General features: G+C 37.0%; 1 protein-coding gene and 1 long non-coding RNA gene across 4 annotated transcripts in view; one reads left to right on the top strand and one right to left on the bottom strand.

Annotated features, from left to right (window-relative positions):
- The window catches only part of LOC129025053 (uncharacterized), a 51758-nt gene extending 40260 nt beyond the window's left edge, over nt 1–11498 (top strand). The window contains exon 3 of one of the 2 annotated variants that reach the window (XR_008497159.2): nt 11388–11498. This is a non-coding gene — a long non-coding RNA (uncharacterized LOC129025053). Of the gene's footprint in view, nt 1–4696; nt 4783–11387 lie in introns of those variants that run through there. The other variant, XR_008497162.2, reaches the window with a different exon arrangement.
- The window catches only part of EIF2AK3 (eukaryotic translation initiation factor 2 alpha kinase 3), a 74315-nt gene that overhangs the window by 20690 nt on the left and 41418 nt on the right, over nt 1–12207 (bottom strand). For both annotated transcript variants that reach the window (XM_054472501.2, XM_054472511.2), the window contains exons 7-11: nt 11328–11468; nt 10548–10670; nt 8409–8629; nt 6015–6127; nt 2117–2239 (exon numbers count right to left, since the gene is read on the bottom strand). In XM_054472501.2, coding sequence (XP_054328476.1) covers nt 2117–2239; nt 6015–6127; nt 8409–8629; nt 10548–10670; nt 11328–11468 — 721 coding nt within the window. The remainder of the gene's footprint in view (nt 1–2116; nt 2240–6014; nt 6128–8408; nt 8630–10547; nt 10671–11327; nt 11469–12207) is intronic.

Here is a 12207-nt window from a genome sequence, read left to right as displayed (position 1 = left end):
TACAAATAAAGTTTTAAAATCCCAACTTCTTTGCTTGGCATTTAAGGTGCTACAAGCCATCTTTTTTTTTTTTTTCTGAAACAGAGTCTAACTCTGTCACCCATGCTGGAGTACAGTGATGCGCTCTCAGCTCACTGTAACCTCCACCTGCCTTTTAGTAGAGATGAGATTTTGTCATGTTGGTCAGGCTGGTCTCAAACTCCTGACCTCAATTGATCCACCCGCCTAGGACTCCCAAAGTGCTGGGATTACAAGCATGAGCCACTGTACCTGGCCAACCTATCTTTTTCTTCCTCTCTTCCATCCTCCCCTATTCTTACCCTTTGTTCCATCTATTCCAGAACTCTCACCATTCTCCATACCACCTCCAAGTGCTTGTGACAGCCTTTGCTCAGGCCATTTCATGCACTTGGCCATCCCTCCCCACCTGTCTCCTACTGAGGGAAAGGCTACTCTTGAGCACCCAGAGCAAATGCCGCCATTTCTATGAAGCTTGACTTCCTTGACTGCCTTTTGGCCACATCCGCTCTTCTTCATGAGAAGCTATTAATATTTACTAAGATAAGGCAAAGGTCAAAATCTTTCTTGCTTTGTATTTACTTGAGTGTACATACAGAAGCACCAAAAAGGTACAGGCTTCTTGAGGGCAGAAATCTTGCTTAGTTTTTATCACTTATGTAGTGCCTGGCACATATGAATATTTAAGCTACTCAAAAGTTATTTACCAAAAGAAAAAAATTGGTTCCCTAGTACCCAAACCATCCAACTCCTGTACCTACCAGACAGGAATTTGAAAAAACTGTGACTACCAGATATGACGACAGCACAACAATTAGTGTGCATTTAATCAAGAATCAACAAGAGGCCAGGCACAGTGGCTCACGCCTGCAATCCCAGCACTTTGGGAGGGCAAGATGGGTGGATCATTTGAGGTCAGGAGTTTGAGACCAACCTGGCCAACATGGTGAAACACTGTCTCTACTAAAAATAGAAAAATTAGCCAGGTGTGGTGGTACATACCTGTAATCCCAGCACTTTGGGAGGCCAAAGCAGGTGCATCACCTGAGGTCAGGAGTTTGAGACCAGCCTGGCCAACACAGTGAAACCCCATCTCTACTAAAAATACAAAATTAGCTGGGTGTGGTGGTGCGTGTCTGTAATCCCAGCTACTCGGGAGGCTGAGGCATGAGAATCACTTGAACCAGGGAGGCGGAGGTTGCAGAGAGCTGAGATTGTGCCATTGCACTCCAGCCTGGGTGACAATGCGAGACCCTGTCTCAAAAAAAAAAAAAAAGCAACAAGAGCCTTCTACATAGTAAGAATAAAAGGTATTGCTGGAACCCTATCATCTTAAGCATCATACTGTTCTGAGCCAGAAATCACACTTCTAGGAATCTATCCTAAGGAAATAGATACTGTCAAAACGTACATAAAAAGATGAATACTGCAAAGTTTTTTTTTATAGTAAAGTTATTTCTAATTGTAACAAATTAGAAACCAAATTGTTTAACAGTAAGAAATGGTTAAACAAAATATGGCACGTGTATTAAATGGACTATTACCAAGCCATAAAATACTTTTAATATATTTTAGGATTCTAATAACATATTCTTAATAACATGAAAAATATAGAGGATATGATGAAGAAAGCAACAGACAAAACTGTACAGTACTGGCAACTGACTACCAGTTAGGTAAATATATCACCAGAAAACAAAATCAAAAGTAAATAGTCTAAAGTGTTAATAGTTATTACCGGGTAGAGACAATATAATTCAAATGTTTTTGTTCTAGTACTTTTCCTTATTTACACAAAAATATAGAATATTTTAAAATGCTGCAATTTGTTGAAGTCTACAGTTATTATAAGCCACTAAACGAAAGTCCTGAGTTAATAATAAAAAACAAGGGCATATTTTAAAAGCAGATAGAAAGCAACCTATAGAGAAAACAACTTTGAGACAGCTGGTTAATTGGCAGCACTTAGAACCTAAGATTTGAAAGGTCTGAAACTGTTTTCTTTGGTGTTTACAGAGTACAGTAAGAAGGATATTTTACCTATGAGATTAGATCACACTGTGCTGATTTCAAGTTTATTGAAGGTAACACCCATTACCTATTGGGGAGACGGATCCTCTTGATAGCATAATTGCAGTCATCTACTTTGTTTTTAGCTTCAAAAACAACTCCAAAGCCACCACGTCCCAGGCATTGAATTGGCTCAAAATCAGTTAGATATCTTTAAAAAGAGGTAAAATTTATAAAGGTTTGCAATAGTTTTAAATTTTGTGGTAAGGTGAAAATCAGTTCAATCTTATGACACATAAAAATGTATAAACTCATAGAACTCATCTTAATAAATAGTATATTTTGAATTTGATTAACAGCATTTTTAGTCCTTTTGTTTGTATAAATGAAGCACATTCTTATGTTTCCTAGAAAATTAAAAATAAAAAAGATGTGTTTAATTGGGAATCACTTGTTAATCACTTGTTCTTACAGCTATTGCACTAGTGATGTGTGCTGTCCAATACTTCCTATCATCTACCAAAATATCATATTCCTAATTCTCATATCTTTTACATTCTGTGACATTTTGTACTCAATTACAGAAAATGTGTTTTATCTTAGCTAATTACCTGTAAATTTTGTGGGAAAATTTTAATCAATCCTATTATACCTAGGTACTATTTTAGCCATAAACCTTCCTAGGAACCAAAGCTGACATGGGTTGGGTTGCCCCGCGAGTCAGTGTACTTACCACTGGAGGTACCAAGTCAGACAGAAGCCAACTCACCATCTGTCACTCACAGGGGCCTCCACTAAGCAGCCTGTTTCTCCCTTTAGTGCTAACTTCACTGACCTGCACTGTATAATCCAGTCAATTTGCACCATGCTGTCTCACAATTCAAGGTTTTGCTTCTGCTGTCTGCTCCACTGGGATGGCCTTCCTCTTTGCACTTAATGAACCCTATTCTTCTTTCATTCTGCTCATCTCACCACCTCTGTAAGGCTTTCTTGGAACCCTGTCTCGACATTCCTGTAACACTCTGCACATAATACTTTGAAGCATTTAATCTTAATTTTTTGCAATTATTTGTAAGCAGCTCCCTTCTCCCACCGCCACTGTATTATGGGGGCCATGAATGCAGAAAATCATTCTTGTTTCTCTTTGTATTTCCAATGGGTGGGCACTACCTGACAAACCGAAAGTCTAACAAATGTCTGTTGAATAAATGCATGAATTAATGAATAAATTAGATGATGTCTGATATCCCTTATAAGGGTAAGTTTATGACTTACATACTCATTATTTACTTTATGACTTACTTTATGACTTATATACTCATTAATTTAGTAGTTGCCTCAGCTGGTTAAAGCATGGAGTTAAGGAGAAGCAACAGATTTCAACGTTCCATGGGCCAATTCCTTTCATAGAAAATGAAGAGTAATAATCTGTATTCCTAAAAATAGCCAGTCAAGGTACCTCAGTACAAATCAGTCTCCCCAAATGCAAAAGACCGCAAAGTTCATATCCTATTCCTGGAGGGCCAGCTGAATTATCTTCCCATATTAAGGAAAACACCTATATAAAAATGGATTATCTTCTAAAAAGAGTAACATCTTATATGTGATTACAGACCCTAGAAATATAAGTATCATCTTGCCTAAGTTGTCAGCTGATAAATGACAGAGCTGAGATTTGAACTCATGACTGAATGCAGAGTTCATGTTCTTAACAGTGCCTAGGACATCACCGCCACTAAAAAACATTAGGTATTATTATAGAACTCCTGTATTAAAAAAAAAAAGACCCAAGAGCTGCATTCTTCATATTGAATAAAGTTAAAGAAAAACTGACTTAAGTCTAATTCAATTTTGAGTATATTATTCTAATTTTCTTGACAACAGCCTGACAAATACATCTTTATTCATGATACCGCATTTATTCTACTCCCCAAACCTCATCTCTACTTGCCGACCTCTCACAATTTAAAATTCAATTCAAATATGACTTCATTTATGATGTCCTCCTAGATCATCAAAAACAGATTTAGTGATCTGGTTCATGGCTTTCTTCTTATATGCTTGTTTTACCCAGTAGTATCTTTCCCATAGACTTTAAGCTTCTCCAGGATACGAGCAGTCTTTCTATTTCTCCCAAAGCCTGAAATATTGTCCTGCACACAGCTGTTCAGAATAAATGTTTAATGAACAATGAATGACTTCAGTAGTAGGCTACCTCGTGGGAGTTGTTGGATCCTTTATTCTTTCTCTCACTGCCTGCTGGTGTTGACAGTCACTGATATATTAGTATTTTTATTAGCAAGGGTATTAAAGTAGCCTTTAGCATTTGTTAATCACCTAGTAAATTTTGCTTTGTTTATGAAATTGACTGTTTTTACGTGTTCCCCACCATCCTGAAGCAGCTGGTTTTGATAGAAAGGTAGAATGGCCTTTTAAGACTCCATTACACTGCCAGGTAGGTACCTTGCAGGGCTGGGCCAGGGTTCTCCAGAAAGCTCGATATGCTCTGAATCAGTGTCTAATATATTATAGCATGGTTTCTCCCATAGCCAATATTTACAGGTCCAGGGATCAAGGGATGGAAATGGGAGTGGCATCACCCACCATTACCACCTAGTGATCCACTGGCAACACTTGCTTCCTGTTCCTGTGACCTTATGTTCGGCAGGCCTAGAGGTCTTTGTCTAAGAGAGAGGAACACTTCCACTAGGAGATACAACAGCAACTTTGAACTCCTCATGTCTTTCAATCAACAAAGAAGACAGCTACTGTGCTGGCTGGGTGACTAATCCTGACTACTAAGGGGAAATTGGATTGCTGTTTCACAGTGGAGGTATAAGAAAGAGTAGGTCTGAAATACACGAGATCCCTTAGGGATCTCTTTGTATAATCATGCCTTGTGATTAACGTCAATGGAAAACTACAACAATCCAATCCATGCAGAACTACCAATCTCCCAGACCCTTCAGGACTGTGGATTTGGGTCACTCTACCAGATAAAGAATTACAACTGGCTGAGGTGTTCTCCAATGGGAAAGGGAATATGGGATGGATAGAGGAAGAAGGTACTTCTAACTACCAGCTGTGACCACATGACCAGTGTCAAAAATGAGAACTGTAATTGTCACAAGTATTTCCTTAAGTTGTTGTGAATATGCTTGTGCATCTATATCTATCCAGAAGTAGATATATAAAGATATATGCCTATGTATAAGGTATATACGCACATCTTGTCATTTCTGTTTCCTTGGAGGGCCCTAATATACATATTTATCTATTATTTTCAATCTTTTCTGCCATAAAATCATTACCCTAGATATTAAGCAGTATAGTTCCACATCTTTTCCTTGTCCCCATATCACTAAAGTGATAAGAAGTATGCTATCAAGACAAAGAGAAAAGTAGGTATAATCCATGTAATATGAAAAATAAACCATAACACCATTTCCAGTTATCACAATGCATCAAAGGTGACATTTTATACTTGAGAGATTGCTAATAGCTTCTCTACTTTTATTTAAACTGCTTACTTTTAGCTAATCCATCTCCCCCTTCTGCTTTTAAAAACTATCTGTTCTATTAGTGTTTTTTCCCCTATATTTCTACTTCCTATTACAGATAGAACAATAATGAAAATAAATGAGGATTCAGAAACATGTGGAGAGTCATTATCACACTCTTATAAACATAATTATTATCTGGTACTATAAATGCTAATCCTAGTACATAGTAGACCCTAAATAACTAAATTACTTGAATAAGAACTTAATTTGGTAGCTGAAATTCTAAATTCCTATAACACTCTATTTTTATCTTTCTTAGGGTATATACCACTTTTAATACATTTAAGTTACTTGAATTTATTTATTTATTGAGGGTTAAGTCTGTTTTATTTTTCTAGATATTCACACATTAAAAAAAAGTTAAACAAGATCTTAGGTCATTTCTTCTTTGATTCAAATGGTTGTATTTTACAAGATTCTTACCGTGATATATATCCAGAGTTTTTTATGTCATTCCAGCTACTGTCATTGGCTTCACCACTTACAGAATCATATTTATTTTCAGTTTGACACTGAGTTTCTGACTCCTTCCTTTGCTGATAAGGTGAAAAACAAAATCACTACCAGTACAAAGCTGAACTGAAGTTAGCTAACAATTTTAGGTTATAAAATAAACAACACTGAAAAATACATAAGTAGCATCAAGAAAAAAGCATTATGAAAACAAAATGCAGCATTTTGCTATATTATAAAAGAAAAAAAGTTTATCTTCCCATTGCTATCCCTCCAGTCTTTGAGGGCATTTTGTTTCTTTATAATGTGGGTATGTCATATGTACAGCATGATACGTAACTAGATAGAAAGACAATGCACACATGTAAGCATAAACACAAACTCCTGGGCAAGACTAGAGTAATTTCTTTTGACAAAATGAGGTAGGATAAAAAAGCAAACAAACAAAAAACCTAGTAACAATAACAACAACAAAAAGACTAGAGAGATTTCCTTCCTAACCAATTTCATAGATTGCATTAAAATGCTTTTAATAACAGGAAATTAAATTAGGCAATGCCTCTTTACCAGCATCTCCTAAAAGATGTTTTAGAGGATGTTAATAATTATCATGGTCAAATCGGGGCACTGTGGATCACCTGTTTAGTCACTGATTCTTTCAACAAATCTTTACTGAGCTCCAATTATGTGCCAAGCACTGTGTAAGGGGCTGAGGAGATGGTGGTAAACAGTGTAGACTGGTCCTTGTCCTTAAGAATGTACAGTCTAGGCCAGGCATGGTGGCTTATGTCTGTAATCCCAACACTTTGGAAAGCTGAGGTGGGCAGATCACTTGAGGCCAGGAGTTCCAGACCAGCCTGACCAACATAATGAAACCCCATCTCTACAAAAAATACAAAAATTAGCTGGGTGTGGTGGTATATGCCAATAGTCCCAGCTACTCGGGAGGCTGAAGAACAAGAATTGCTTGAACCCAGGAGGTGGGAGGTTGCAGTGAGCTGAGATTGCACCACTGCATTCCAGCTTGGGTGACAGAGTGAGACGAGTGAGACCCTGTCTCTAAAAAAAAAAAAAAAAAGAATGTACAGTCTAGAGGTAGAGACAGAAATTAGGAATTACCTATTAAATATTTTAGTAAATACTCTAGTAAGGGGAGTACAGAGTGTAGACATAGGCAGGAAATCTAACTCAGAAATAAGAGGTTAAAGAAGACTTCCCAGGGGACGTGTCAACTAATTTCAAACTAAAAGATATTACCCAGGAGTTAATTATTTGAGAGGGAAGGGAGAGGAGGTAGGGAACAAGATTCCAAGGCGAGGTTAGAGGGATGAGCACCACCAGGCTAAGCGAGAGCACGGTCTACAGGAAGGACTGAAAGCAGCTCAGCCTAGTGGCTGAGCATGGTGGAGGGGAGGAAGGGATTAGGGTACCGGTGAGGGATGGGTCATGTGCAGGCAGGGTACGAATCATTCAGAACCTTGCATGTTCTAAGAAGGTTGGACTTGAGCCTAACAATGGGGAGGAGGGTCAGGTATTAGAGGTTTTTAAGCCCAGAAATGCAGCTAGAGTTAGGGTGTGGAGAATGGACTGGAGATAGCCTGAGGACTAGGGGCACAGAGGCCAGTTAGAAGTTATTTCAGGGATTCAGGAGAGGTGTGATGATGGTATTTGTGCTGGGGAAATGAAAACTGACACATAGAGAAGAAGAAAAATGTGAAGATATCTAGGAGGAAGGATTTGACAGAACTTGGTGACTGATAAGGGAGAGCAAAATGATTCATGGCTTTGGTGACTGCATATGGCAGTACATTTCTTTGAGAGAGAAAAATGCTAAAACAGGCTGGGGAGGGGAATGGGAGTGGAAATGAGGACAGTCTGAGATATGGCTCATTTGAAGTACCTGTGTAGCACTTGCTAGATAGCTGTTCCAGAGAAACAGATTTGGGAACCATTAGTATATAAGAAGATTGGAGCTGGGAAAGTAGGGAAGACCATCCAAGGAGAGTTTGTGGGATGAACAGTGAAAAGAGGGAGCCCTGAGGAATACCAACAATACTGAGAGGATGAGAGAGATCAGGTCCTGAAGCATCCACATCACACCCAAGGAGACCAGAAGAGCATGGTGTCAAGGAAGTCAGGCAAAAAAGGTCAAAGGGAGATGTTCAACAGTGTCAATTACAAAGAGGTTCAGTTAGAGAAGGACTGAAAAATGTCCATTACATTTAACACAAGGAAGATCACTGAGAACTTTGGCAAGAGTAGCTTCGGTGGAGCAGTAGGGATGGAAGCCAGACTGCAGTGGGTTGAGAGGCAAATGGGAGGTGGGGAAGTGGAAACCAGACAGTAAGCAACCATGATTCTTACCCTGTGAGGATGAGGATGGAAAAGCCTGCGCACAATAAACGTTGTTGCTATGATACAAAACAAAATTGTTGCAACTATTTCTTTCCACCAGTGTAAGAGAAGAACAGGATCCTTTTTGCGGATATTCTTGTTGTAATTTGGGTTGTCGAGGAATCTGACTGTAATCTGTGTGCTTCGTTTGTTCCTTTCCCTCTTGTAGTATGGTAGATAATAACCATTATCTTCAAATAGAAACATTAAAATGGTTTTTTTTAAAGGTAATTGAAAATAGGCCCATCTTTAACTATTAAAACTTATCTATTTTCCTGACTTATCACACTAATTCCTTTTAAGTTTTGTCTCTCCTCTTTAACATATTTTAAACATCTTAATTTGTCTCATTTTTCTCCCGTAAATATAGACATTTTCCTTTATCCTATAAGCACATTAAATTTTCTTTAAGTAATAAGACTAGAAAAAAATCTTAAAGGCTACTACATTCATAACCTCATTAATAATTCAATTCTTTAAATATAAGAATTAATACTCAATCTTCCTTCGGGGTATTTTTAGCTTTCCTTTTGCTTGGTTATCAATAAAATACCAAATTTTACCACCAATCATTCTTCACAAAATGAAAGGAAAACATCCATGCTGTTTGGTTCAGTTTAGGCTGTCAAAATGAGTTTGTCCCAGAAAAATAGCCTGTCTTTTTTTGTCTTCTATTTTGTACTATGTGGTCAGATTACACAATTCTCTTTTATCTTGCCTTTTTTTTTTTTTTTTTTTTTTGAGACAGGGTGTTGCTCTGTTGCCCAGGCTGGAGTGCAGTGATCTTGCCTCACAGCAACCTCTGTCTCCTGGACTCAGGTGATCACCTGCCTCAGCCTCCTGAGTAGCTGGGACTACAGATGTGTACCACAATGCCTGGCTAATTTTTGTATTTTTAGTAGAGACGGGGTTTCACCATGTTGGCCAGGCTGGTCTTGAACTCCTGACCTCAAGTGATCCGCCCGCCTCGGCCTCCCAAAGTGCTAGGATTACAGGCATGAGCCACCACGCCCAGCCTACCTTGTCTTTTGATCAATATCAAGATAAAGGGGCCGGGCGCGGTGGCTCACGCCTGTAATCCAGGCACTTTGGGAGGCCGAGGCGGGTGGATCACGAGGTCAAGAGTTCGAGAACAGCCTGGCCAATATGGTGAAACCCCGTCTCTACTAAAAATACAAAAATTAGCTGGGCGTGGTGGTGTGCATCTGTAGTCCCAGCTACTCGGGTGGCTAAGGCAGAAGAATCTCTTGAACCCAGGAGGTAGAGGTTGTAGTGAGCCGAGATTGTGCCACTGCACTCCAGCCTGGGTGACAGAGCAAGACTCCATCTCAAAAAAAAAAAAAAAAAAAAAAAAAAAGGCTGCTGTTTCTAGTTAAGAGCCATTTTTTTTTAAAATCAATTTAACTTATATAATAATTTTACAGTGCTAACATCTAGGGTAACTGATGAGGAGTCTATATGTTTACCTGATACAGATTTGAGGACTTCTTAATTACACAACTGTTTAAAAGGCTTTCATATCTGAATATATCCTAACTTCAAAAAACTGCTGCTTACTAAATAGAAAATGTATTTCATGCCAAATTTCACCTATTCTTGACTTTTGCACTAATTTCTCTTGTCTGAGTAAGAAGTAAAATAACCTCATTGTGCATCATTTTCATGTAGTTTTATGAAAAACACATTTTCTTCATTATACAGGCAACTATACAGCCTACATAATATAGGCTGATAAATAAGAGCTAATAACAAGAACCAATGTTTACTGACACTATGTGCCACGTATGATGTTAACTGAGACTTTGCATGCATTATCTCATTTAGGCCTCACAACAACTCAATACATAGATATTAGGATTATTATTCTAATTTTATAGATAAAGAAATTGAGACACAGGGGAGTTAGATGTGCCCAACCTAGCATGTGGCAAAAATGGATCTGAACCCTGGCAACCTAACTTTGGAGCTTGTATGCTTAGTAATCATTCATGAAATTGTCTCCCAAGATGTTTTATTGTCTATACTCTAATTGACTTTTCTTCATTTGAATTCTATTAATTAATTTCAAATTAAAAAATAAAATAAATAAAACTTAGTATTTTCACTTACCATATGGATACTGCAAGATTGAAAGTGCACCATTACTATATTCTTCATGAGAAAACTTATCATTACTGAGACATTTGTCAAATTCATCAGATCCTACCAAGACAGGAGTTCTGGAAGGAGAATCTAAAAGAAAATTATTATTTTCTTAATAATATTTCTTAAGTCTTAACTGTTATGACTTGAATAAAAATGCACATGCTTAATTGCATAAACTGATATTCAACCATAATTCATTCAAACATATAAGTTAAACAAATGGCCCAGGGCTCTTGCCTTTGAAAAACACACAGTTTTACAGAGAATCTGAGTCGTTGAAACAAACAATTAAAATATGACATGACATATGTAGTAAAAAACACGTACAAGGTATAGAAAGATAATGAAAGAAGTAGGTGCACAGTATTTGATTTCTATTCGTTCATGTCTCAAAGAATATGATGTGCTAACCAGATAACTTTTGCCTAAATAGTCTTAATATAAATATGTTAAGAGCTAAATGTTACTTTGGCATGGTCAGCGAATGATTAAGAGTTTTTCTAAGTTGTACAGAGAAATATTTGATTAACATTTTTATAGAAGCAACTGCTGCTTCCAAGAAATAATGCTGTAAATGAAAATAAAAATTCATTATTAACATCTGAAATACCATCATGGTTTATCAATAAAATATAAAGTATATAACAGTTCTTATCTCTGCAGTATTCAAAACTAGGGCAAAGACAGTCAGGATTAGGTCTCTGAACACTAACAGTATTTAGAAAAGTTTACAAATTCACTTACGAATTAAGGGTTTCCATTTGATTGTTGGCAAAGGAATAATTGCGTTTTCATTATTGACAGATTCCAAAGCCTTGGGACTTGAAGGAAACTTTTCTGAAATTCTGACTGATGACTGCAGATACAGCTGGCCTCTATACATTCCTGAATCAACCAGAACATTGTCGATTATGCATTGATTTTTTTAAAAAGGTTTTTTAATTAAATAAAATTACATTAATTCCAGTTATTTCTACATATATCACAAAACTCTTGTCAAAGAAGAAACATGCTTGAAGCACTCAAAGATAAACTCAATGGTTATTCAACAAAAACAGGGAGGGAAAGTTACACAAAAGGTCCATATGATATTTCTCACTGAATAATAGCATATTTTCAGTAATACAGGAAAACTGTTCCAGTAGAAAAATTCAAAGATAGGAAGTCACTGTACTCTCGCAAAACAAATAGCTTAGACTAAGTAACTTTCTCAAGAAAGTTTACCTAAACACCTATAATTCTAGAAATATTGCTAACAATTCAGTTAAATACTATCATAACACAAATGACATGTTATTCCTTCAAATTCTTGCTTTTCATTCAAACTGACAGATGGATGGCACATTGTCAGAGCTTATAGAATTTTATGAGTATTTGATGATCCAGACTAGTTCAAATAATTAGATCCAAGAGTTTTTAAAATTTATAATACTAAAGGCTTTCAGTTGCCCAGAAGCACACCAGAATTTTATTTTTTAGATCAGTTGTACAGATGCACTGATAAAAAAGAAATAATCTAATCTTAAAGAGGGGAGGGGCACAAACTAATATGGATGCAAATACAAATATAGAAAATTATAGACTTTGAGGATATATACCTAACTATATATTTTATATGTAATAC

Source organism: Pongo pygmaeus, chromosome 12 (assembly GCF_028885625.2).
Source record: "Pongo pygmaeus isolate AG05252 chromosome 12, NHGRI_mPonPyg2-v2.0_pri, whole genome shotgun sequence".
NCBI lineage: Eukaryota > Metazoa > Chordata > Mammalia > Primates > Hominidae > Pongo > Pongo pygmaeus.
Note: the sequence above shows the minus strand (reverse complement) of the source record. Positions and strands in the feature narration are given on the sequence as shown.